General features: G+C 35.2%; 1 protein-coding gene and 1 non-coding gene across 3 annotated transcripts in view; one reads left to right on the plus strand and one right to left on the minus strand.

Moving 5' to 3' along the window:
* LOC118180188 (uncharacterized) overlaps positions 1-19,710 on the plus strand; it is a 176,601-nt gene extending 156,891 nt beyond the window's left edge. The window contains exons 10-11 of one of the 2 annotated variants that reach the window (XM_085810311.1): positions 306-482; positions 19,364-19,710. In XM_085810311.1, coding sequence (XP_085666437.1) covers positions 306-482; positions 19,364-19,583 — 397 coding nt within the window. In that variant the 3' untranslated portion in view covers positions 19,584-19,710. The remainder of the gene's footprint in view (positions 1-305; positions 483-19,363) is intronic. The other variant, XM_085810312.1, reaches the window with a different exon arrangement.
* Positions 19,711-20,063: 353 nt separating this feature from the next.
* TRNAA-GGC (transfer RNA alanine (anticodon GGC)) lies at positions 20,064-20,135 on the minus strand. Its single transcript has one exon. It is a non-coding gene; the product is annotated as a tRNA-Ala (tRNA).
* Positions 20,136-27,688: the final 7,553 nt, after the last annotated feature.

Genomic DNA, 27,688 nt, shown 5'->3' on the forward strand with positions numbered 1-27,688 from the left:
GCATGCTTTTAGAAATTTTTCAGGGATTTTAGAGATTACTTGAGAGTTTTACTGGATTTTATTGAGTTCTACTGTGAATTTAAAGGCTTCATACAGAATATGCAGTTGGCATAGCATAATTATATTTGACTACTGATATTAGAAAATTATATAATAGTATAGTTTATTTATAATTAATTACGGACTTTTTTAAGGCTACGCGTTATATTTTTTAATTTACTTTTTTCTTAATACGCTTCAAAGAAATTTATTCTTTTGGCTTGTTTTAACTATGATAGTTATACAATGTAGACTTTTATCATTAGGATGAATGAAATAGCTATGCAAGTTATTGAAACAGAACGATTGATCGCAACGAAGAATATAGAAAAGAAAGAACTACTGGAAAAACTAAAGAATCTCCAGAAAGCGATTTCTGCAAAAAAGAAAAAAGCGAAGCTCTATCTTCCACCCCAAAATCGACTAGAAGAATTACGAATTAAGTGAGTGAGTTCGTTAGTTTTCTGGCAGTGCATTTATATATTTCTCAGTTATGGTCTGTCATTTTGCAATAAATACTTCAAGGATATTTTCCGTAGCTTGCTTTGACTAGTAAGCATTTAAACAACAGCTGCACGCAAAAACGTCGAGTCGCTTCATTTTTACCCATTTCATTTCCATTAAGCTTGTTTTGCTTCATGGAAAGGACGGGAATGAAAGCTGACTTGAACTAGAATATCATATGACGTGGAGAAAATAAATGCTGTGCAGTGCTACACGAATTGCGATCACAAATGAGGAGGGTGGTTTTATGTGCCTACTTTAAAGTAACAGACTATAACGCTTACTTCTAGGATGTTTATCATCGAATTATTTCAGTTTCAAATAAAAGAATAATTAATACGTAAGTAGAAGTTAAAATTAAAATTTTGTGAATTAAGAAAATGTTAAGACAACATACAAAAGAGTATATTCCGTTCTTTCGTTGCTTCATAATTTTTTATTCATAGATTTATAGTGAAGAACAATTTTATTTATTATTCGCTATTTAATAAAATTTTTATAGCATTTAGATGAACTAGATTATTTAACTGAGTTAAAGGACTATACATGTTTCAGAAAAAACGTTTAAGAACTGCATATGCTTCAGATGCTTGTAAAGACATTAGGCATTTTTGGAAGCTTGAAAGATGAAAAATGAGCAACGCCCTCGCCGGGAATCGAACCACGGACCTATGGAATACGCGCCCAGCGTGCAGACCACTACACTACAAAGGCATGCTAAAAAGGCGGGAGAAATACCTCATATATTTTCTATTAGAAAATAACTTTAGTCACATCTGTCACAAGGAAAACTATGAACTATCATGCAACTAACCTTTCACAGGCAGAAACAGAACTTTGTATTTCCCGAAGAATTAATTCTTTTAGTTGTTATTTCGTCTTAATATATTAGTGATCAAAAATTAATTATACTTGGAATGTGCATAATAAAGTGCTAATGCAAATCGAACAGCGTAAATTATATATAATGTTCGGTACTAATTTAAACGAATCTCTCTGCGCATGCAAATTTAATCAGTTGATGATATATGAGTAAATAAGATGCTGCAAGCTGAATTTCTTTTGAAGAGTAGAATTTTCGGATTGATGGAATCAGAGCAGTCACAACTAGAATTTTCAGAACACAAAAAAGAACGTCTGAGGATAAATATACAAAATGTCCATGACTTAAAACTCATCCAGTAGTTTATCGGTATGTAGCATCAACTTGACGAAGTCTTCAGATCAAATTTCTGGAGAGATTTAGCTGCAACAGTAACTATTTCATGATAAATAATTTACAAAAAGTTCAAAAAACCTGGTTTATAAGCCAGCAATTTGTTTCCCATTCATTAGTATGTACAGTTTTGCGCGTTTGCAGAAAGTCAGGAACTTCGAAATTGTGCTCTGTGCTAGGAAAATTGATTTTTTCAAATAAAGATGTCAAGTCGCTGTATTGTGCAAAATAAATAAATAAATAAATAAATAAAGTAAAATAAAATAAAATTGACATAGAATATGAGGGCATTTCAGAGAGACTTTATGTCATTTTTTAGCTTTGTCGCATGAAAAAAAAGCCAACATCTGCAGACCGCTGATGTTACCGTATAAAAAAACAGTACCTCATAATAACCAAAGATATGGAGTTTTATTTCAGACGTTGACTGAAATATGGCCAATTTGCAACTTTTTTGGAAGGAAGAAGAATATTAACGTCTATCTTTTAGTAATAAATCAGGAAGAAAATATTTCAAAATATGTTGGATGTTAGAAAGAGGGAAGCGTGAGAGAGCTTTAAGAGGTTACCGTTCGCATTAACATGGAAAAAACTAGTTTGGAGAGATTTGTTAGTGTAGGCAAGCTATAATGGAAAAGGAACGCTCAGAACTCTACGTCTTCGAGCGATTTTGTAAAAGATATGAAGATAATATATAGCAATATCGGATCTGACGTTTTCCAGGTGAGTAGACCGTTTTTTATTTATGGACCATAATGTTTTCCCTCACGTATCTGAGTTGGTCAATGATTTTCTTCAAAATGAAAGTTTCCAAAGAATGCAGTGATCATTAAAGCATAAAGATGTGCATCATTTTAACATGTTTTCCAATGCATTAAAGAGAAGAAGTTAGTCCGTTCAATCCTTGCTTATAAACGTTCTATAGAAGAAAATCATTCTACTTTAGCAGCGAATAATTTTGCACAGTTAGATACGGGGAACAGTCTCTCAAAAAATATGAAAATTCCATTAGGAAGGTCTAGTATCTGCAAGAAGTAGACTTGTGGTATTTTTATCTCATATATGTAGGTCTTAATTTCAAAACGATAGAGCACAAATATTGCATTTTTAAATGCTTTTATTTTACTAATAAGAAATAGATAAAAGTAATAAAGGAATGTTAACTTTAATCTCCGTTACCAAACTCAGGACGGCTAGGGGTAAGTCGGGCTTTCACTTTTCATTCAATCGGGATAACTCTTGCATTTTATAAATGCTTTATTATTACAATAATTATATACATATCATTGCGGAACATTCTTAACATCAATCCTATTCTCTCGCTTCCCGATTCTCGATTGATATCGTGCGCCCCCTATCGGCGGCTTTTCTACAGTGCCATCTATCGGCTGATAACATTCGGTCATTCTGACCTGACAATCGTCCCGATTGTTCAGAGTACAAATTTTCAATTTGTAATTAATACAATTTTCTACTTCGACTTTTATACACAATACTAAACATACATATTACTAATACACTGAAACGAATACACATTATACTAAAATTTGATATGGTAATAAACTTACTAAAATATTTTCACATACATAAATTCACATATTTTTTGATACATTAGCATAATAATCGAAAATTTTCTGTAAATCATTACTAAATACGTGATATATATGAAATAACTCAATTTTTTTCAGTCCTAAAATGATTCAAAACAAATGCACTAAAGTCTTTCAGCTAATGTTCAAAAGTTTAGAGTCAATTAATGTTCAAAAGTTCAAAGTTTCTAAAGTTTTCTATCAGCAAACATACGTAGATAAGCACATACACACACACAAAAAAAGGAAAGATCTCACCTTAATCACAGGGGAGAGCACTTCCATCAGTCCTTACGAACAGATCTGATTGTATTCCGTCGAGGAATTAAGCTTGATAACTGGTCAGAATCTTCATCGTCGCCGTCGTCGTCATCATCGTCAGAGCTGGGATCGCACCTCCATGGCTTCAGCTGGCTCACATGAGCAGTGGTAGTGAAGTAGCGACCTCGATTCTTCGCTTCTAGTTGAGTTATTCTGTAGGTATCGCTAGGTAATATTTCCGTTATTAAAAAGGGCCCTCGATATTTCGGCTGTGTTTTGGTAGGTTGACCTGTAGCCTTAGGAGCACATCTCATCACAACTATTTCTCCTTGCTCGAATATTAGTGTACGACACCTCTTCTTATCGAATCTCTTTTTCATTTTCACTTGCTGTTCCTCAATTCTTCCTCGCGCTTGCTCTTGGATTTCTCGCGGGTCTTTCCATGCATCTGAATCTTCATCTGCTAACTTCCTAAGTATTCCATCATTAAATCTGGGAGAATGGAGCATTTCAAATGGAGTCTTATTCGTAGTTTTGTTAACCATGTTGTTAAGATTTCTTTCTGTCTCTTTTATTTTTGAATCCCAATCTCTGTGTTGTTTATCCATCAAACTTGTCTTTATCGTTCCTAAAATTGTTCTGTTGACGCGCTCTACCATACCATTGGCTTGGGGGTGTTTGTTAGAATTCAAAGTATGATGTATTCCGTTATCTGTACAATACTGCTTACATTGGTGAGAAGTAAAACAAGATCCTCTATCACTTATTATTCTTTCCGGTAGTCCAAAATCATTAACAAAATTCTTCAAAGACTGTAAAACATTTTTAGCATTTGTATTCTTAACTGCAAAAATTCTCACGAACCTAGTCATGTTGTCAATTATCACTAATAGTTCTTGATTACCTCTCGAACTCTTTACGAAAGGACCCAAGTGATCCATGTGAACAATAGCAAACGGTCTTTTACCAGGTTTATGGGATGTAACAGTCCTTGTTGCTTGCCACCTGTCACTTTATTCATAAGGCACTCAATACATGCTGATATGTGTCTTCGTACGTATCGTTTCATGCTTGGAAACCAATATAATTCCTTAATTTTGCTAACTGTTCTATCCACAGAAAAGTGACCAAATAAATCATGGAATTTCACCACTTACACTCTTCCTCATGCTTTTTGGAATCACATAGAGTAGTCTTTCCTTTCCATTTACTACGGTTTTCCAAAACAGTCTATTCTTCTTAAACACGTAATTCATAATTACTTTTTTCTCCTCAGCAGTTCGTTCCTCTTGTTTCTTTTTGAAAATTTCGATAATTCTTTTCAGGTCTTGGTCAGCATGTTGTATCATTAGTATTTGCTCTTCTTCGATTAGGGACTGGCAAACTTCAAAATTTTCAGCTATTCTCGTCATCGTGTCATCAGCTTCTGATACAGGACCTCTGCTCAAAGCATCAATATGTGACAGTCTTTTTCCTGACCTATGCTTTATCTCAAAATCATATTCTTGAATCAAACTACACCAACGGGCTATTTGAGGATTTGTAGTCATATATATTAGAGCATTCATATATATTAGCATTAGCATTCATATATATTAGAGCGTGACAGTCAGTAATAATTGTAAATCTTATGCGATTAAGAACTGTCTTAACCTGTCCAACGTCCATACGATGGCCATTAACTCCAATTTGCTGGAATGATACTTTCTCTCTGCTTCTGTTGTCTTCTTACTGACGCAATAAACAAGATGCCATTTTCGATCTTCATCGCGTTGCATTAGCATTCCACTCAAACCTTCTGCACTTGCATCACAATGGACTTCAGTATCTGCATGCGGTTTTATAGTGAGCTAATACGGGCTTATCAGTCAGTTGTTTCTTCAATAGTTCGAATGCCTTCTTTTGTTCTTGCTTCCACTCGAAGTCTCGATTCTTCTTTATCAATCTGGTCAATGGTTCGCTTTTAAACGCATACTTTGGCACAAATCGTCTGAAAAATCCAGTCAGGCCAAAAAATCTTCGCACTTCGTGCACATTCTTTGGTTCCGGAAATTCTGTTATGGCTTTTATTTTTCTAGATCCCGGTCTAATACCATCTTCGTTTATAATAAAACCCAAAAAATCTACTTTTCTTTTCCCAAATTCACATTTAGATAATTTCAAGGTTAAATTTGCTTTTCGTAGGCATTCTAATACCTCTTTAAATTTGAAAATCATCTCTTCCCAAGATTTTGCAGGAATAAGTATATCATCCATATAACACAACACCTTAGTATTCAACAAGGGGCCTAGGACATATGACATTAGGAGCAGGAGCATTTACTAATCCAAATGTCATCCTTTCGAACTGTCCTGTTTCATCTGGAGTAATGAACGCCGTCTTCAATTTAGCTTCTTCACTTAAGGGTATTTGCAAATAGCCATGCACAAAGTTTATCGTGTTACTTTTTATTTCTATTGGTTTCTCAGAATATAACTTAATGTGTTTACGCTCCATTTCGTTTATCAATTGCGCGAAGGGAATTTTATTAGCATACCATATATTAAACGAATTCCCTGTTTTCCCATAGGCCAACATCTGATCGTTCAAAATATCTCTCCCAATAATTAGGTCATACGGCTGTATTTCATCATTTACGATAAACAAATTCGAGGTTGTTTGGATTTCGCCGATTCGAAGTGAAACATTAAATTTTCCCAAGGTCGTTGTAGATGCGTAATTTACGCTCCCGATTTTTTTTTTTTTTTTTTGTTTTCGGTTGCACTGGTAATCGTAATTTCGAAAAGACCGAAAATCTTAATAGACTGACAGCGCTTCCAGTATCAATCAAACATTCGATCGGTTCACTGCCGTTAATTACTGCTTTCTTCAAATACTTTGAAACGTCAGATAATCCATCATGATTCATCGCGACACTATTTTGATCTTTCATTTTGCCATTCTTCATTTCTTCGCGACTCTCTGTCTGACGCGGGAGGCATTTGGCGTCACAAATCAAGCTAGAATGTTTACGCTTACATGTCATGCAGCGCTCTTTTGATTTACATAAGCGGACCACGTGAAATTTCTGGAAACATAGACAACATCTCGCGTTCCGTTTTAAACTTTCTAATTTCTGTTCGCGTTCCTTATCACAATTTTCGGAACTGTGCTCAGAATTATTGCAAAAAATGCAAATTTTCTGAAATGTGCTCAGTGCGGTTGCGTTAGGAATCGAATCTTGCTGCTTCCCTTTAAACTTCTTAAATCTATTCCCCTTTTCCGAAAATTTATTAACTGACAGTTTATAGTCTACGCTTTTAAGTAATTCATTATTTTCCCTTGTTTGTCGAAACAAAAATGTTCGTTCTCGCGTTTCGATTTCTCTTCTAAGAAATTTTAATAATTCTGTTACATTACAAGAATCGTCGTTTTCATGCTGTCTATAAAAATCTAGCACAATGGAATCTGGAATAAGTTTGGTTAGTAGTGGAAACAACGAACTTCCATATGAATTCAGTTTGACACCAAGAGTTTGTAAATCCCGTACTTGGATTTCTATCGTATCGTATAACTCCCTTAACTGTTTCAAATACGAAGCCGATTTTACTGCACTTAAATTTAACAAATGGTTAATATGAGATCTTACAATAATTTCTTTTTTCCCGTATCTTTTTTTAAGCAATTCAACTGCTTAATCATAATTATTTTCCGATACCAATAGTCCTTGAATACTAATTAAGGCTGGTCCTTTCAAGAAAGCAAGAAAGATAATTATATTTATCTACTTTAGATAAGCGTTCGTTACTGTGAATCGCATTATCAAACTGTGACCAAAATTCCTGAAACTTCTCTAAATTACCCTCAAACGGTTCTACATGAAGTTTCGGCAAATTTATTCTCGGTTTGTCTGGTTCACTATTCGAAATAAGTGAAGAATTATTCTTCAACGCCAAATCTGCCTTATTTCAATCTGAATTCTGAAGACAATTCTTAACTTTCGATTTCGCGTAGATGATACGTTCTCTGTATTCCTGATTATTCTCGACTTCTCTTTCCAGATCAGATACTTCAGGAACTAAATTCTCAATTTCTAGATCTAACTTAAATATCTGATCTGCTTTTTCTTGTAGATTCATATCACATTCTTCTAATGAATTTGTATCTACAATATCCTGTTCTAATAATTCACATGGTATTCTGTTAATTACTTGTGTTGTTAACCTTCTTAACGTTTTACGTTTCGTTTTTGCTTTATCTAAAGCTTTCTTTGTATTCTCATCCATAATATTACCTGATAATATAATTCTATACTTCTAAATTCTGTTAGAATTATTCTACAGTTCGCATGCATTCAAATCTTTAAAAACTAAACTTACCCCTTCTTCTACGTTCTTGGTACTCGAGTCATTCAATGTGTACTTACATTAATCATCCCACTTCTCAAATGTTAACTTTAATCTCCGTTACCAATCTCAGGACGGCTAGGGGTAAGTCGGGCTTTCACTTTTCATTCAATCGGTATAACTCTTGTATTTTATAAATGCTTTATTATTACAATAATTATATACATATATACATATCATTACGGAACATTCTTAACATCAATCCTATTCTCTCGCTTCCCGATTCTCGATTGATATCGTGCGCCCCCTATCGGCGACTTTTCTACAATGCCATCTATCGGCTGATAACAGGTAAATGAAGTAAAGGTTAATGTTGCAGGATTCATGTAATGACGAACATTTCAGTCCTTTCACACAAACATCCAGAGCTAGCTTTAAATAGTATGTTCAGCTTGTATTAAGCAGCAAACACCAAAAGAACCAAAACTCCAAAGAAGACCAAAGAAGACCGTCTGTCTTCTTTAACTCTTAAAGACATGCGAGCCGTATGCTCACTTCTCCTACTCTCCACTCTCGACCACGTCTGGACGCTATCTGACGCTGTCTGGAATGATTCGCACTGAGCTATGCTCACAGCCAACTGTATCATGGCCTTGAAGCGAAATCAGTTTCGGAAGGTCACGTGATCGAAATAGTCGATCTCTTTCTCTTCACTATAATCCCGGAGTTCAACTTTGCTGCAAATAATAGTTTTGTCTTAAAATAAAAAGTCAAATTAATAAACGTGAGTAGATCGCATGATTAATATTAAATTTTTTCACAGTGCAATATTTTTACAGGCGGTAAAAATGTATATCTTCAATAGCTTTTAAAACAATTTGTACTTTGTTTATATAACTTATATAACTAAAAATATTATTGAGAATCACCACATGCAAACTTTATTTACGTAATTTTGATAAAATGGAATCCATTTATGTATGTTACCTGAATCAAATTTATTTCCAAAACAATATAAAATCCACATAAGGGGGGAATTCAATAGATTTATGGATGTAAATTTTATTTAGATTTTCATACTAGTAAAATAAATATTAAGGGCAGACTATTTTGTAAAACTCCATGTAAATTACCATCGCATCAGCTATATAAATTTTCAGAAGGCAAATACCCAAAGTCATCTCTCTTCACTCCACTCCATTCACTAATAAAAACTGGATATCTCAATTTTGTCAAAAAGGGGAAACGAATTAAAAATTCCTTAAATGCTAGCAAATTTGAGTATAAAGATGAACTTACATGCAATGTTATACTATAAATAAATCTTTCAAGGAAATTTCAAAGAACTAAATGCTAATTACATTCATAACAAAGACAGCCATCTATTTGTACCAGCTCCAATTTTATGTTGAATCACTTTTTCCAAACCATCCAAGAGGTAAGTGATTAGTCTTGGTTTTTTTTAAAGTAATTTCCCCAATTCAGAAGTCAAACAACAAAAATCAGCGTTATACCTACAAAATTTTCACAGGACTAGTTTCGATGGTTTTACCGAACCATCATCTTCAGCTGCAAAACCGCAAATGAACAAGATAGGAAATAATGATTAGATAAGATAAGAGAGCCTGGACAAGAATAAGCAAGTGGCGCCATCTGTTGGCGAAACCAGAACTAAAACATAATTTCTCTAAAAGCCGAAGAAAAATTTGGATTGGAATTAGCATCGTTAACTAGAACAGAAAGATTTTTATGAATGTGAAATGCCTCTAGAAAATCCAGTTCTCCAATGGAAGATGTTTTTTGAATAATTTTGGCAGCAGAAAAATTGAAAGTGTGATTTTCGGACCAACAATGTTGAGCAACAGAAGACTTCTGTGTTTCCTTTTTTCTAACATATGCCTCATGTTCTTTGACGCGAAATTTTAAGGCTCTCTTAGTTTAGCCAATGTAAATTAAACCGCACTGGCAAGGAATCCTATAAATACCCCAGGAATTCATATCCGGAATGAGGTCCTTGAGTATAGAAGTTGGAATTTTATTGATGGAAGAATAAACAACCCGAAAGTTAAATTTCTGCAAAATATGTGCAACTTTATAGCTAATTGATGGAAAGAAGGGAATGACAACAGAATTTTTATAATCTCCTAAAATAAGAGTGTGGCTTTTAGTGTGTTGAGATGAGAATTTTTTAACTGCTTGGTTAATAATGCTGGGTGAAAAGCCCCTGTCAATAGCTATTGCTTTTAAATAATTTAGTTCTTCATCAAGGGCTAGTTTGGAGGAGCAAACTTGAAGAGCACGGTAAACATAGAAATAAAATGAAGCTAACTTTTGTTTAGTCGGATGACATGATTTAAAGTGTGGTGGAAGGCAAACCGATGAAGGTTTACGGTAAACTGTAGTACTGAAGTTGGATGTGTTACGTGTGACCAGAATGTCGAGAAACGGAAGAGAATTGCAAGTCTCAAGTTCAAAAGTGAACTGAATAGCAGGATCAATAGAATTCATCGTTGAAAGAACTTTATTTAAATCATCTTTATTACCTTCAAACAGGGTAAAAGTATCGTCTACGTAGCGGAACCATGCCGGGAAGTTTAAAGTTTCAAACAATTTTGATTCATAGTAATGCATGTAGATATCAGCCAGGATGGGACTGAGGGGGCTCCCCATGGCTAATCCCTCAGTTTGCTTGTAATATTTATTTTGGAAAACAAAATGTGTTTGTTTCAAACAGAGTTGAGTGAGAGAAATTAGCTCATCAATTTCGATGCAAGAGAAATGAAATTCGCGAAGTCTGGTTTCTAGACATCTTAATGCACCCTCCACTGGGACATTGGTGAATAATGATTTTACATCAAAAGAAACCATGAGTAAATTACTAGGAGAAATGTTTTTAACCTTTTTTACAAACTCTATTGAATTTTTTATGGTGTAAATGTTATTGTGTAATAGAGTGGAAAATCTAGAAACTAAATATTTAGCTAATGGATACAAGGCAGTACCTAAATTTGATACAATAGGGCGGAAAGGAATACCACTTTTATGAATTTTGGGAAGAGCATATAATCTGGCACAATTCGCAACAGATGGGATAAGCGAATGTTTTAAGTTGCTTGAAATGATTTGCGAAGATTTGATCGCAGTTTTTATTTTGGATAAGTCCGAAGGTGAAGGATCTTTAGGGATCGGATTATATGGTCCTTTGTTTAAGAGTTTAGTGACACCATCGATGTAAGTGTTCTTATCCATGACGACTATCTGGCCACCTTTGTCGGCCTTTGAAATGATAATATCCGGGTTAGAATGAATTTCGCGCATTGTAGCTCTTTCTCTCGCAGTTAGATTTGGTTTCAAAGGTTTATTATTGAATTTCACATTATGAGCGATAAGATGCCTAATCATTTCTTTCTGTGAATCTGAAAAAAAAAAAAAAAATTCAATAGAGTTTGTAAAAAAGGTTAAAAACTTTTCTCCTAGTAATTTACTCATGGTTTCTTTTGATGTAAAAATCATTATTCACCAATGTCCCAGTGGAGGGTGCATTAAGATGTCTAGAAACCAGACTTCGCGAATTTCATTTCTCTTGCATCGAAATTGATGAGCTAATTTCTCTCACTCAACTCTGTTTGAAACAAACACATTTTGTTTTCCAAAATAAATATTACAAGCAAACTGAGGGATTAGCCATGGGGAGCCCCCTCAGTTCCATCCTGGCTGATATCTACATGCATTATTATGAATCAAAATTGTTTGAAACTTTAAACTTCCCGGCATGGTTCCGCTACGTAGACGATACTTTTACCCTGTTTGAAGGTAATAAAGATGATTTAAATAAAGTTCTTTCAACAATGAATTCTATTGATCCTGCTATTCAGTTCACTTTTGAACTTGAGACTTGCAATTCTCTTCCGTTTCTCGACATTCTGGTCACACGTAACACATCCAACTTCAGTACTACAGTTTACCGTAAACCTTCATCGGTTTGCCTTCCACCACACTTTAAATCATGTCATCCGACTAAACAAAAGTTAGCTTCATTTTATTTCTATGTTTTCCGTGCTCTTCAAGTTTGCTCCTCCAAACTAGCCCTTGATGAAGAACTAAATTATTTAAAAGCAATAGCTATTGACAGGGGCTTTTCACCCAACATTATTAATCAAGCAGTTAAAAAATTCTCATCTCAACACACTAAAAGTCACACTCTTATTTTAGGAGATTATAAAAATTCTGTTGTCATTCCCTTCTTTCCATCAATTAGCTATAAAGTTGCACATATTTTGCAGAAATTTAACTTTCGGGTTGTTTATTCTTCCATCAATAAAATTCCAACTTCTATACTCAAGGACCCCATTCCGGATATGAATTCCTGGGGTATTTATAGGATTCCTTGCCAGTGCGGTTTAATTTACATTGGCCAAACTAAGAGAGCCTTAAAATTTCGCGTCAAAGAACATGAGGCATATGTTAGAAAAAAGGAAACACAGAAGTCTTCTGTTGCTCAACATTGTTGGTCCGAAAATCACACTTTCAATTTTTCTGCTGCCAAAATTATTCAAAAAACATCTTCCATTGGAGAACTGGATTTTCTAGAGGCATTTCACATTCATGAAAATCTTTCTGTTCTAGTTAACGATGCTAATTCCAATCCAAATTTTTCTTCGGCTTTTAGAGAAATTATGTTTTAGTTCTGGTTTCGCCAACAGATGGCGCCACTTGCTTATTCTTGTCCAGGCTCTCTTATCTTATCTAATCATTATTTCCTATCTTGTTCATTTGCGGTTTTGCAGCTGAAGATGATGGTTCGGTAAAACCATCGAAACTAGTCCTGTGAAAATTTTGTAGGTGTAACGCTGATTTTTGTTGTTTGACTTCTGAATTAGTATTTATTCCGCGTGTTCTTGTGTCTTAATTAATTTCCCCAAATTACAGGCCTATTCCACTATTAAAAATAAATTCATAAAACTTGGAGCTATACATGCTACATATTATACATAATCTATGCAGAAACAAAGCATAAAATAAAAATTTGTGATTTATTAACTGAAATTAATTGGTAAATTTTTTAACCGTTTTATATGAACATTTTATATTAATTTTGTCATTTTTATATTTTGTATAATTATTTAACAAGTTATCAAAGATATTTTCTAACCGAGTTTGTCATTCCACAAGTGCGTGAATCTGTTAAATTAAAGTTAATTCGACCTAAGTGTATGTAAGATAAATTATGTAAAATATCCATTTGCTTTCATTACATAAGAAATGTATCTTTCATGTTTTTAAGAATTTCACCAAATAAGAAATATACAACTGAAGATGTTAATAAAGTAACCTTAGATTGAAAAGTTTAAATTTCCCCCTATCTAATTCTTTAAGAAAACCAAAAATATCATCTGCTGTATCTACTGAATGAATACTTTGCAACCAGTCCTGGCAAATATTGCATTTTATCACCCTTAATTTTTTCATAGCATCATAATCTGTAACCTAAACTAGCACTGTTAAAATATCAGTAGAAACATTTTCTATAAAAAAAATCATTAATTAGTAAATTTGAATAATCATTAATATTCGCAAAAGTAAAAATAGAATCCTTGTCATAATCTGGTAAAAGGGACATTCATATGTGATGATGAAGTTATAATATTGTTTCTTAAATGAAGCTTCTTCTTACTTTCTAATAATGGTAGGTCATTTATTTAATAATTTGAGCCTGACATTTGCGAATAGATTCCAAAACGAGATTCCGTAGCATCAGTTTGAAATTTTCCTAACAATATGTATTCAGCTTCATACTTTTGAAACAAATGTGGAATCAATTGAATGAATGCATCTGTAATTGTTATTAATGCTTGAAATGTTTGTGGTGATAAAGTTTCTTTTATTGGGATAGACTGTCAAATATTCTATTAGAAAGAAATAATCAAAATAAAGAATTCCTAATGTACTATACCAAACAAATATTCAAAACAATACTATGCAAAATGTTCAAACTAGAGTAAATGTATTCGATGTTATGTTAAAACGAAATACTTGAATACGATTGAGAACAGCTACAAACTGCCCCAAATAAATCTAAAAATTAAAAAGGTATAAAACGAAATATAAATAAAAATATTATTTACCTTAGTTTAAGTGATTTAAAATCACTTAGAATAGCAAAATTAACATCCAAAAAATCCACGAACACACACTACAACACATACTTCACAACCACACACATTGACCATCTGGATCACATGACTTTTACGCTTCAAGGCCATTATAGAGTTGGCTGTGGCTATGCTGCGATGACGTCATGATGCTGGTATTCTAATTCAGCATCGGTCGTCGATGATCTCCACATATATATTTTCCTTCAGAAATGTATACACATTTTAGCGAAAGAAAATTCTTTATTGTATGTTAGTACCAAATTTAATAATAAGGTGATATAATTATATATTTGATAAGTTAGGTTAAATTTAACATAATCTTCCTGCATCTGTACGTGTGCAGTTACTTACAGTGTTCTGCATTGCAGCACATGCCTCTGTAATTTCTTGACAAGGAATCTCCAATATAACCGATTTCTTATGTTACACGATACCATTCAAAATACCCCAAAGCACTTTTGATTTACTATCATAGGTCATCATTTACTATCATAAGTCACATACAGGGTCAGAGCTAGGCATTTTGCTGCCCGATGCAATTTCTACGGTTTCTAAATTCAGCTGTTCGGTGCTTCTTAGATTCTAAAAATTTTGCAATTTCTAAATTCAGCTTCAGTATGTAAATACCGTTTGTTAAAGGATGCGTGCGTTTTTCTGATAGACCTGCATTTGTCTTTCTCAGTTTTTTTCTGTGATAAATCAAAATTGTTTCTTGGATATTTTTTAATACTCTTGAATGTATTTGACTTTGTCTATTATATTCTTATATTTGAAATATTTTATTGAACAAGAATAATAAATTTCCTTTAATCTCGAATCTTGATTTGTGAAATATTCACAAGGGTTAACATTATACTTTACAACTGGAATGAGAGTACTTACTTTGTGTGCAACTAATGTTATTGAAGGAATAAATAATGCGTGAATCTGTATCGTAACAGGCAATTTATGAGAGACTTTAAGTAGAAATGAAATCATATTCATGATCAAATGTTGTATTATTTTTAATATTAGGTGTGTTGTAAAAATTCTGGATGTTCTTTTGGTGAAGAGGTATACAAATACGTTGTCCATTGCTTGATTACTCCTTTTGTTTCTCATAAATCGAGGGGCATGAATGAATTTTTTTGAATATTGGAGACAACTTTAGTGTTGTTCAGAATATACTGAAAAGATTTTAGATTGCCAAATATACTTTCTATTAATATTTTTAATATTACTACTTTAACACTTCGTCCGAAAAATACTCGTAATTATTGAAAATATATTCACAGTTAAAAATTGGAAAAACAATGTTGAGATGTCTGTAAGGTCCGTACGGAAATTTTCTGTCATATGGTTCTCGATAAAATTTTTATTAATAACATAAATTAAATTTATTGTACTTTAGTTGGCTGACAATTAATAATTTTCAAATTTATATGACGGCCCGTACTCCTTACCGAAGTCTTCCCCAATAGGGATTATTTATTACTTTTCATCTAGCAAAATCACCATCTCCCTAGTAGTACAAATGTATTAGTTATAATTTAAATTCTTAGACTAAAAGAACATAATTTTAATTAATTTTATCGTTTTTTGGTATGTTTGTAATTCTAGTATTTAATCTAACTGAAACTCTGTTCACCTAACTGAATTTTGCTATGATGTACTTCGTAATGTCAGTGAAATATCGCCCAGACCACAGTCAACTTATACGACCACAGGTTAAAATTCAAACAAACATTTATTTTTCAGAGTTCGCCATTATTTGAACCTATTAATTAGCAGATACTCTCAGACGTTTTTTCTTCCCATCTGTCTTTTAACTAAAAGGACACAACTAAATCAAAAGTTTAACATAACGTATCTACAAAATTATTTCTACTTACTAACACCTCAACCTGATGTGATTACACAAATTTTAGGAAAAACGGAACTTCGTTAGCTTGTTTATAACCAAAAGACACGTTTAAATTAAATAGAATGCAAAATACAAATTTAACACGTTTAACTAAGCATTGACTCCCTAGGTGTTCAAAGAGAAAAATCGAAGCTAGTAGAAACTTAACGCAAGACAAATTGCAAAAGAGGAAAATTAAAGCAAGCTGATGGCCAGTCTATGCTGCCAAGCGCTTTCTGAAAAATGCATAAACTAGAAGCTTGTTTGTATTTTAACTAATCTGCATTGTGGTTGAAGTTGGCGAATTTATAGTAAAGCGGTAAATAAGATGTTCATTAAAATAAAGGCCTTACAATTTGATCACTCCTGATGAGTTGCAACTGTAGAAATAATTAACAAGCTAAAGGGTCACTTATTTACCAACAACAATTGATAAAAATCAGAACTGCCTAGAAATGTACAATTATCAAAATCAAATCTCTTAAAGCAAACACCTGGCTTTGATCCTTAGTTAATCTTTATGGAAAGGGTTCATTTTACCAACCTACGATAGCAACAAGATTAGACACGGGCTCCGACCAATATTACTTTCTTTCCAGGGCAAATAGCTGGATTGGCGCTAGGAGTCACGAGCAACCATTTAGAGGTAGGAATAAACCTCCTTTCTACATCCATGGCAGCAGCAAGACAGCACATTAACACCATTAACATTAACACCAGAGAGACAGCCCCTGCCCTGGAAAGCTCTTGGCTCTCCTTTCAAGGTTTGATGAGCTGCAACTCCAGGGCCGATCTGGTAGGGCGCCACCCCTCCCGATCGCTGCAGAGGGTTAATTTCCCTCACAGTTTGGATCATCAGTGCTTTGCACCGACTAGCTACGCAAGTTAAAGAAAAATCCAAAGTTCAATTTTCCCCCGAACGGGTCACCACTCCGTCGAGGTACTACTCTCAAAGTTCAAGCCAAAATAGAGTTCATACGTCTCTCCACACCGACCAGGAGGAATCTATCCTCCCAGACCAGCAACTACCATCCACCATGTAGCTCCCCACAGCTTTGGTCGCAGACAAGACAATACCAACAGTCCCTGTCAAGCCTGAACGACCATCGAATAATCAATGGCTCTAGTCTTTCGCTGTGAAGAATGTTACTTTACACTGTATTTCGGAGCTGTCTAGACACATAAGTCTAGCCAGTGATCTGAAAGAACCCCGGGTCTCCTCCCATAAATGGTCGGTTCCGGAAATCCCATTCAGCCGAGCCACAGAGATCTTTGTTCAGCATCCGTTAGCCTATACCAACCAGCTTTATAGCCTAAAATTGTCCGAGGACAACCAGCTTTATAGCCTGAGTGTTGGCATAGTTTCCAGCGGGCGCCACGAGGAGGCCGATGCTGAACTGTGGGAGTCGAGACTAGTCTCCATCCCACAACACCAACCCTTCGATCGAACGCTGGGTCTCCTGCCTTCCGCCACTGTTTACGACGATCTTCCTCGCACGGTTCACGCCGCTCCCAGTGGTTTTCAACCGGTTCCAGACATCCGTCAGCCGGGACGGTGTCGGCAGCTCATCACCTAGGATCAAACACCAGGTCTCCTACCGCCAGCAGTAGGTTCTGGATATCTGTCTTCGGGTCAGATCGCCACCCGCCAGCAAGACAGCACAGTACAGGGTGTCCATAATTAAACTTGAAATTTGCGAGCAGTTTGCAGCAAAACCTATACAAAGAATCGCATGAAAATTGGGTAATGGCAGAATGAAATGATGGGAATTTAATCGAGGGGGGGAAAACAATGAATTTCAAAAATCACCTCTAAGTGGCATTTCATAACTTCATTTAGAACATGTAAATAATCTACAAAAGTTTACAAAACATGCTCGATATGATGTCCACCATTGTCTGCTATCATCTGGAAGCGTAAAATTGCATGTTCGACTGGTTAAAGCAGCATGAACTGGGGAATGTTACGTGCATGGCGTTCTGTGCTTTCTTTAATGTCGTATAGAGGATGTGATGGGATCACCATGGCTTTGAGGTATTCCCACAGCCAAAAGTAGCAAGGATTCAAGCTGGGGAATCTAGAAGGCCAAGCTGTAGGAAATTGCCAGCTGATGATTCTGTCGTCACCGAAGTGGCGGCGGAGAACTTGTTTCACACAACGGGCGATGTGTGGAGGTGCATCATCCTGCATAAACACTGTGGTTTTATCACATCGCCTCGCCTGAAGAGCCAGAATAACGGATTGGTCTAATAATAAAGCGGGTCGTTAATCGGTGTCGGTGCATGTCAAAGGCCCTGCTATTCTGTGCTCTTCGAAAAGAAAAATGGACCCACATTGAAGGTTGCAGTAAAGCCACACCAAACATACGAAGAGTACATACGAAGAGTGTAATGGAATTTATAGGAATTGATATGGGTTTGTAGCAGCCCAAATACAGCAATTGTGTTTATTAACCGCACCTTCCATATGAAAGTGAGCCTCGTTGGTCCACAAAATGTTCCATGGCCATTCATCCTAGAACTCAACTCGCGCAAGAAACCGCAACGCAAAAGTTTGTCGACTATCCAGATCAGCTGGTAAGAGCTGCTGCACTAGCAACAGTTTATAGGGGTAGAAGCGTAAGACCTTTTGAAGAATCTTATGAACCGTGGAACGAGGTTGATCAACAGATGCTGCAATACACCGAACACTAGTGCTGCCGATGGTTTGCGATCTGTCTTCCTCCACTTGCGCCGCTTCATAATCCACTACTTGTGTTGCAACACACTTTCGTCCCCTTCCTGACTGAATCCCTAATGCTTCCGTCGCTTTAAATTTCCTAATTATTAATTATGTTTGTTAGTCCTTGACTATGGAGTGGACCTTTTCGTAACCGCTTCAAAGACTGAAATTTCCACACATTGCATTCTTACAGGCACATTCCTCTCGCATCCTTACAGGGTTGCTGCGTACGCATAGGATTACTATGGTTACGATATTTGCATATGCCAATAGTTTACATTGCACAACGACATCTAGTGGTGGCTTTTGAAGCTTATTGTTTTTCCACTCGATAAAATTCCCATCATTTCATTCTGCCATTACCCAATTTTCATGCAGTTCTGCTGCATAGTTTTTGCTACAGACTGTTCGCAAATTTCAAGCTTAATTATGGACACCCTGTACAAGTTGCAGTTAACATTCGCAACTTTTTAACTTTATACGCGTGCTTTCCATTTCCATAACCTTCCGGTTTGATCGAATGAATATATATGATGTCAATCAAAAAGAAGATAAGATTGTGTTTAACTTAAGTAGCAAATAAATTTTAAAACATAAGTCTCACATGCTTTATTTCGCGTTGCATAAATTACATTTATATACTTTAATCCTTTGCTTTTATTCTTCTAGAACTGATGCCCATAGAGAAGAAAATGATTTTCTGAGGAATTTCTTACGGAATACCTTGAAAAACAGAGGAGCAGATTTTGTGCTTTATCAAAAATTAGTATCGAATGCAAAAGAATATTTTATCAATGCCTTGCAAGATGTAACAAATACCTTAAAGCAGAAAAATTCCCCCGGAAGTGTTGATTCGAATAATATCGATACACATGAAGAATTCACATAAAAAGTACTTAAAGATTCTTTACCAAATATTAAATTTAAAAAAATTCATTAACTCATTATGTCGCAGCAAATTATTATTTCTGTTTGCAAAGTAAAAATACAACACCGTACACGATGAATTTTTTAAATAAACACAGTGTATCAGACAGTTATTTACTTTTTTAAAGCAAGAATAAGTAGATGAAATTATTTACGTTGTCTGCTAGATATTAAATGGTGTTTAATTTACCCGAAACTTTATTAAAATTCGTAACAAGTAAGTATTCAAGTAAGTACTATAAGTAAGTGTTCAAAGATTAGTTATTTCAACAGCAAAATTTATTTGGATATAACTCAGTGTATCAAAATTAGCTACTATTTCGAAATGCCCAACCACTTTGTAAACTAGATAGTCGATTTGACCAAAATGCAAAATACCCCTTAGCTTAGCTTGTAGAGTCATTAGGCTAATTGGAAGCAGAAAAGATGAAAAATATGCAACCGCCTTCGCCGGGAATCGAACCACGGACCTCTGGAATGCCGGCCCAGCATGCTACCGTTACACCACGAAGGCACGCTAGGGAAGTGGGAGAAATACGTAGCTTATTCGAAAACTAAGTACCGTTTCATTCTAGCGCCGTCGCAGCGCTGTGGTAGGCGTCCCGCGCATGCGCACTAGTCTTTCTTGTTCACTGACTTTCAATTGTCGCCATTTTGGTTGCTCTATGTTGTATTTTCAGTTTGCTGTGCACATTCAAAATGTTTAAGACAATTAGTTCTCCCGCTGACTGTGAGATTCGTGCCGTGATTAAATTTTTGAACGCGAGGAATGTTAAAGCGGCCGAAATTTATCGTCAAGTGACAGAAGTTTACGGTAAATACGCGATAAGTGATGGAATGGTGAGAAAGTGGGTAAGAATGTTTAATGCAGGTCGAACAAATGTCCATGCCGAGGCTCGGAGTGGTCGGCCTTCTGTTGTTACCGATGATTTGGTAAGGAAAGTTGATGAAGCAATTCATGAGAACAGACGCTTCACAATGACAACTCTTTCAGAGGCATTTCCACAAATTTCACGTACTGTTTTGTTCGAAATTGTGTCTGACCGCTTGAATTATCGCAAACTGTGTTCCCGATGGGTTCCAAAAATGCTCACTGACGTTCACAAAACAAAGCGACTTGGTAGTGTCCTGACATTTCTCACGCGGTACAGTGATGAGGGAGAAAACGTTTTAAACTAAATTGAGACAGGTGATGAAACTTGGGTGTGTCATTTCACACCAGAATCGAAACAACAATCGATGGTGTAGAGACACACTCATTCTCCGAAAAAACAAAAGTTCAAAGTGACAATGTCATCACAAAATATCATGTGCACTGTCTTCTGGGATAGGAAAGGCGTTTTGCTTACTGAATTTCTTCCCAGAGGTGAAACCATTAATGCGGCACGATATTGTGAGACTTTAACAAAACTAAGGCGTGCCATTCAAAACAAACGAAGAGGAATGCTCAGTAAAGGAATTGTGTTGCTCCACGACAATGCTCGGCCCCATACTGCTGGTGTCACTCAATCGTTAATTCGACAGTTTCATTAGGAGCAGTTCGATCACCCGCCGTACAACCCGGACTTGGCGCCGTCCGACTATCACTTGTTCCTTCACATGAAGCGCGAGCTTGGTGGCAAGCGCTTTGGATCTGTTGATGACACGAAAAATGTTGTACAGTCGTGGTTATCGAAACTGGCGGGAAGTTTCTTTGACGATGGTATACAAAAACTGGTCACCCGCTATGACAAGTGTTTGATCATTGGCGGAAACTATGTTGAAAAATAGTTTAAGACATGTATTTTCATGTAAAAATAAAATTAGATTCGAAAAAAATTGTTTTACTTTTTTTTTTTTTTTTTTTTTTTTCAAAACGGTACTTAGTTTTCGAACACGCCTCGTATTTAGCTAATAGATTATGAAGAAATTTTATTCAACTGTTTGACCTTCTTATGTAGTAGCATAACACTTCCCAGAAAGAGAATAATATAATTTACCTTCGTATTAAAACAATAAATTTTTGATTTTTTACAAAACTTATTAACGTAGTAGAATCATAAGCGACCAGACCGGTTTTAAAAATTATAATAATTTTTTTCTGCAGTTTTAATGTATTTTTTCTTTTCAACATACCTATTTAAGTTGCAATTTTTTATTAAAGAAGCCTGATGTGCCTCAGCTGCCAGGAATGAAAAATTGAGACAAGTAGTATCTATAGCATTCAAACAATAAACCGAGTATACTTTCATAATTTGTACTGAAAATACGAAATACTTTCAAAACTGAGTCCAACTAATTTAAATAAAAACTATGGTACAAACAAACAAACAAAATATAATACATCCATTACTGTATTATACACAATTAATTTCAATTAGATTTACAATTTCAAGAAGAACCATTCAATTTATAAAAAAATGCATAAAGATAAACTAAGACAATAATAAATTGCCAAATAAAATTTTTTCATATGAATTCAGAATTAAGAACCAATAACTTTGATAACTGAACAATATTATCCTAAAATACACTAAGCCTGAGATATTATTACAATACAAAACATAAATTTGGTTTAAAAACAAAACCACTTAAAATAATATAAAAACTCTACATCAGGTTTGCTGGCAACGCGATAAAAATACAGTTCAAGAATAATACCAACATAAAGATATGAAAAATTTAGAATTCAAAAACCACATTCATTCAAAAATAAAGACAATGTAATGTCTAAGACAATGTCCACTTTACTTATCAGTCTGGCTAAATGAACTGCTGCGTACAGCTCCAACCTATGTACTGTGGCCCGATGGCGATACGCGTGGTTTGCTACAAACCAAGTTCACTTCGAAGGCTCCATCTTGAGAAATTGACTTGCAATAAATTACGCATCCATAAACTGCTTCGGAAGCATCTTCAAATCCGTGAAGCTCAATATGCTCTGGATTCTTAATTAGTACGCATCTCTATATGCTTATATTGTTTATCGCTGGCAAAGAGTCGAAGAAGTTTTTCCACTGTTGCGCCTCTGTTTCTGGAAGTGCATCATTCCAATCTAATTTTAAATACCACAGCTTTTGTAGGAAGATTTTGGCTTTTGTTACTACAGGACACAAGAGTCCAAGGGAGTCGAAAATGCGGGCGATAGTTGAAAGCACTGTTCTTTTATTAGTGGTAACTATGCTATCCATCTGAATTTGGAAAGTAAAATAGCCAGTCTTAGGTTTCCGCATAACACTTAATGTTTTTTTGTTTCTTCTTGAAAATTACAGAAGCAATCAGAGTCTGTTTGCAATTTAGAATTATTGCTGTGCCACTTACATAGCATCATACCTCCGCTATTAAGATCTTTTCATAATTCTGCTTGCAGTTCTTTGGCTCCACTCAGCGCATCCGCACTACTCAAAACATCATCCATATAGAAATATTTTTCTAAAATTGGAGATGCTAAAGGAAACTCATCTCTCGAAAGTTGAAGGAGAACTCCTGTTGCTAAATATGGTGCTGACATTGTCCCATAGGTTACCGTTTTCAGCTCGTAAGTCTTAACTGGATCATTTACTCCCTCACTCCAAAGAATTCTCAAAAGTTTAGTTTGACTTGGGTCAATTAAGAGCACTCATATATCTATTTGATATCTGCTACAAACGCATCAATATTGTTGCGTTTTTCTTTTCTGACAAAAGTTGTTACGTTAGTTTCTTCCTTCACGTTCGTACGGGGTTCGTGTGAATTTGGAGTGAATAAGGACGACACTTGATGAAGTATCGAAACACACTTTATTTACCAGTATTGTCAGGACAGCTCCAAAACACGTTTTTACAGTCGTCGATGAATTACCATAAACACGCTGACACTATCAGCGACACAGCCTCCAGGTTATCAGGCTATCACGATGGAGACGGCTTCACGGCAAAGCACTAGAGTACAGCTCGCGACTCTGCTTGGTCTTTCTCGGAACTCCAAGTACTCTCGAGACTCTCCACGCTACCAACTCGCGATGCACTCGACGACACATGAGCACAGCTCCCGACTCTTCGGTTAAGTCGTTCCCGGAGCGCAACACGCTCTCTCGACGATGCACTAACCGCGATACACTAACAAACTCCTTCGGTGCATTCGACGACCCACTCGGCACTCGCTGCCCGGCTATCAACTCGATCTACTCCGCAAGGATTGACTCGCTAGACGATACAAACTCTCTCGCTCTTCAGACGAGGGACTCTGACTCGCCCTCTCGATGAAGCACGCACTGACTGACTGCGGACCAGCAGAGTTTATATAGCTTTCGGCTTGTGTTCGAGAACATTCTGGGCTAAACCGGTAAGAATTCGTTCCAGAAGGTTCTCCATTCGTCCATGGTATATCGCCAATTTTGTCACCAAATAGACGATTTCTCGCCAAATGTGGCAACCCTAAAACTGCTTTGCGGGAAAACTATCTCACCGCTCCTATACAATTTGTAACACTATGTTTACGAAATCGCTTCATTATCTTAAATAAATCGTCTTGAATAACCTCACCATTTTATTGTAACGAATTAAGAAAATTCCTTAAGGTTGTTTCAGAGGAAGCATGAAAAACAACACGTAGATCTGTAATACTTTTATCTAGGTGATAAATTCCCAAATGCGGTATATAATATGCTCCCTCTTCTTCGTCACACTCCGAAATTTCTGTCATATGACTCAGTTTTCCTTACTCGTGTAAAATGTCCCTATATAATTCTAAATATTCAGGCTCCTTTAAAAAGCGCTTCCACAACCAATTTAATTTTTTAAGGGAAAAATCTTTCGATTTTCCTAAACACCTGGGATCGTCTATTAATGGCATTTTTACTATGTATCTCCTCGTTTCATCTCTTTTAACATTTTAATAAATGTGTTTTTCGCGTTATTCTTTGGTACCTCAATCTACACATTTTCAATTTCCCAAAATTTCTCTAAAGTTTGTTTAGACCAGTATTATGAATCTGTTTTCCGTACTCGTGTAAAAAGTCCCTATATAATTCTAAATACTCAGGCTTTTTTAAAAAGCGCTTCCACAGCGAATTTAATTTTTTAAGGGCAAAACCTTTCGATTTCCCTAAACAACTGGGATCGTCTATTAATGGCATTTTTACTATATATTTCACCGTTTCATCTCTTTTAACATTTTAATCAAAGTGTTCTTCGCAAATTATTGTTTCGTTATTTTTTGGTACCTCAATCTACACATTTTCAATTACCCAAAATTTATTTTCCCAAGTTTGTTTAGACCAGTATTATTCTTAATGAAACCACAATGTACCCTTCACCTATTTTCAATGGGAACACTATGTATCCAAAAAACTATATTTTGAAAAATCAAATTACTATTAGGCGGATATACTTGACCTGGCCTTAGTAATTCATAAAGACTTTCCGCGTTTAAAAGTACACAACCTGGCATATGAAAATTTTCATCAGCGAGTTTTATATAATTTATCTCTGGAATATTAACCCTTAACATTTTAGACGCCATAAAATCCGTAATTTTACACAAACTAGAATTTTCAAAAATTAGAAATTGTCGCATTAACAAAAAATTGAATTTTTGTGGATGTATCTCCGACACCACAAACTGTTAAATTAGTTTTCTTTCTTTTTAAATTAATGCGGTTTGCACATTCACAGGTTATATAATTATTTATCAAACCTTGATCGAATATACAACTTATGCTATATTTGTTTCCTCTTTCATCTTTTAATACACAATTTGCAGTACTAAGCAAAATAGTTTTTCTCTCATTCATTACCCGCGATGAAAGAACGGAATTGTTTTGACTACTTGGGGTCGAAGACGAAACATTAGCTTCAGCATGGACCTTATAAGAAATAGACTAACCCAAATGGGTTTTCTCCCTCGTCTGAGGCGTTCCCGGCTGTCACCTTGATCACATCCGGAGGAGTAGGGTTAACAGTGGTTGCCTATTGCAACGTGTATGATTGTCAAGAAAAAGCTAGTTGTAGCGCCTCATTTCACAAATTAGAATTTCTATATATTTTTATTTTTGAAATTGAGATTGATTTTTTAAAATTTAGCATATTTATCAATCATAATTAATAAATTATAAAGCTATTGCATGCTTTCAGAGCTGGATATTTTTTTAGCTTTTCCTATACTGTAAGGAAATTTGTAACTACATCTTTTAGAAATAATATTTTAAATCTAACTAATAGAAAATTTCAAACAAGCAATTTTCTCTTGCAATTTTTATGCTTTTTATTGGTGTAAATAAGTAAAAAATACTAAAATATTTAAAAACGAATTTTTGAAAGTATTGTTTAAAATTCTAAATTGTGCTGCTTTTTTAAAATTATAGATGAGTATTATAGCACAATTTTTACAAAGGAATTTTATTTCAATTATATTTCATAACACATCATAGTAAATAAACACTTTTGACTCCTTAAAAAATTTGTATACATTTAGTTCTAATATTAAAATTGTATTTAACCGTAATAATTAATTTTGCTTGTATTTTATAGTGATTATTTTTTTAATTTATTTTTAGTTCTGCATCAGATTGTTTTTATGTACTGTTAATTTAATTTATTAGCCCAAAGGGGCGGTAGCCTAGAAAGGCTGTTAGTTTCGAAGCGGCATTTTGCTCTGTTTTACTATAAATGTCCGTGTCTCAAATTGCAAATTGTTGTTACCAAATATTATCGCCCTGTATTATATTTAAAGAAATTAAATAATGAAGAATCTGCATGAACACATGTATGTTTCTCGCACTGTGACAAAAACGACAGTTTCTAGAGTCATCAAATTTTGAATAATGTAATCCTTCACCCGAGCATGGGCATCTGGACGGGCGAATTTCGAATTTGTTTCAATCTATTTCATATTTCGTAAAACGTTAACGAATTTTTGATTCACAAACTCAGTTCAGAGCGAGCACTGTACGGAAAATAACAGTTTTATCTCCAGTGCGGAAATTCTAAAGATATGCTGTTTTCAAATGTGTGTGGTTTACGGGCGAAGAACATGATATTCAATAAATATAGGTAACACACAAAAAGTTAAAAAAAGGTTCCTTTTGGGCGTAGTATAAAATCTGAGTGCTTCTAGATTGTATTTTACCTCCCCCCCCCCTTCATTACACTCAGAAAATTTATGCTCCGAATTTTATAAATTACTAAAATAGATATTCCACTTTCATGTTGATAAGTTAATGATGATATTGTTACGGATTTCGTATTTAAATAGCTAATGTTAGTTGAATTATAAATTAAATTGTTTTATTCCCCGTGCAGTGCAGCGCGTGACGAATATTAAAGGAAAGCTAAGCAGGAAAATTAAAAATACAAGAGCACGTGCATTTAACATTTAATAAATAAATAAATATCTCTTTTTGATTTCGAGAGAGTTCCAGAAAATTCTCGCGCGCGATTAAAAATCTTATAAAAGGAGGAAAACCTCTCAGTTCGGTGTGAACCAAGAAAGCTCACGGGTTTGACGGTATCAGCAATCGTTCTCTGAAGGCCCTCCCTCCAAGGTATATAGTGCTACTTACAAACATCTTTAATGCTTGCATCAGGACGAGTTATTACCCTTCGCAGTGGAAACACTCGATTATTATCACTATACTGAAGCCGGGGAAAAACCCCTCACTTGCAGACAGTTATCGTCCTATTAGCCTTCTTCCGGCTATCGGAAAAATATTTGAGAAAGCTTTAAACAACAGAATTACAGACCACCTAGAAAGATTGGATCTGATAGACCCGGCCCAATTTGATTTCCGGAAACACCACAGTACAACTCATCAAGTACTAAATATCGTTGAGCTTATCACGAGAGCTTTTTTCCACAAGACTGGTGTGGCAGCATGCTTCATAGACCTTGAGAAGGCCTTCGACAAGGTCTGGCACGAAGGACTGATTTACAAGCTAAATAACTTTCTTTTTCCTGTCAGCCTTGTGAAGTTAATCATCTCATACCTAAAAAGAAGAACCTTCCAGGTGAGAGTTTGAGACTCTCTTTCCGGAGTGCGGAATTGCCAGCGGCGTCCCGCAAGGGTCTGTTATTGGCCCAAAATTATTCAACATTTCCGTTAATGATTTA

This window comes from Stegodyphus dumicola, chromosome 2 (genome assembly GCF_044657685.1).
Source record: "Stegodyphus dumicola isolate Sdum_Otavi_A_Nest chromosome 2, ASM4465768v1".
Classification (NCBI taxonomy): domain Eukaryota; kingdom Metazoa; phylum Arthropoda; class Arachnida; order Araneae; family Eresidae; genus Stegodyphus; species Stegodyphus dumicola.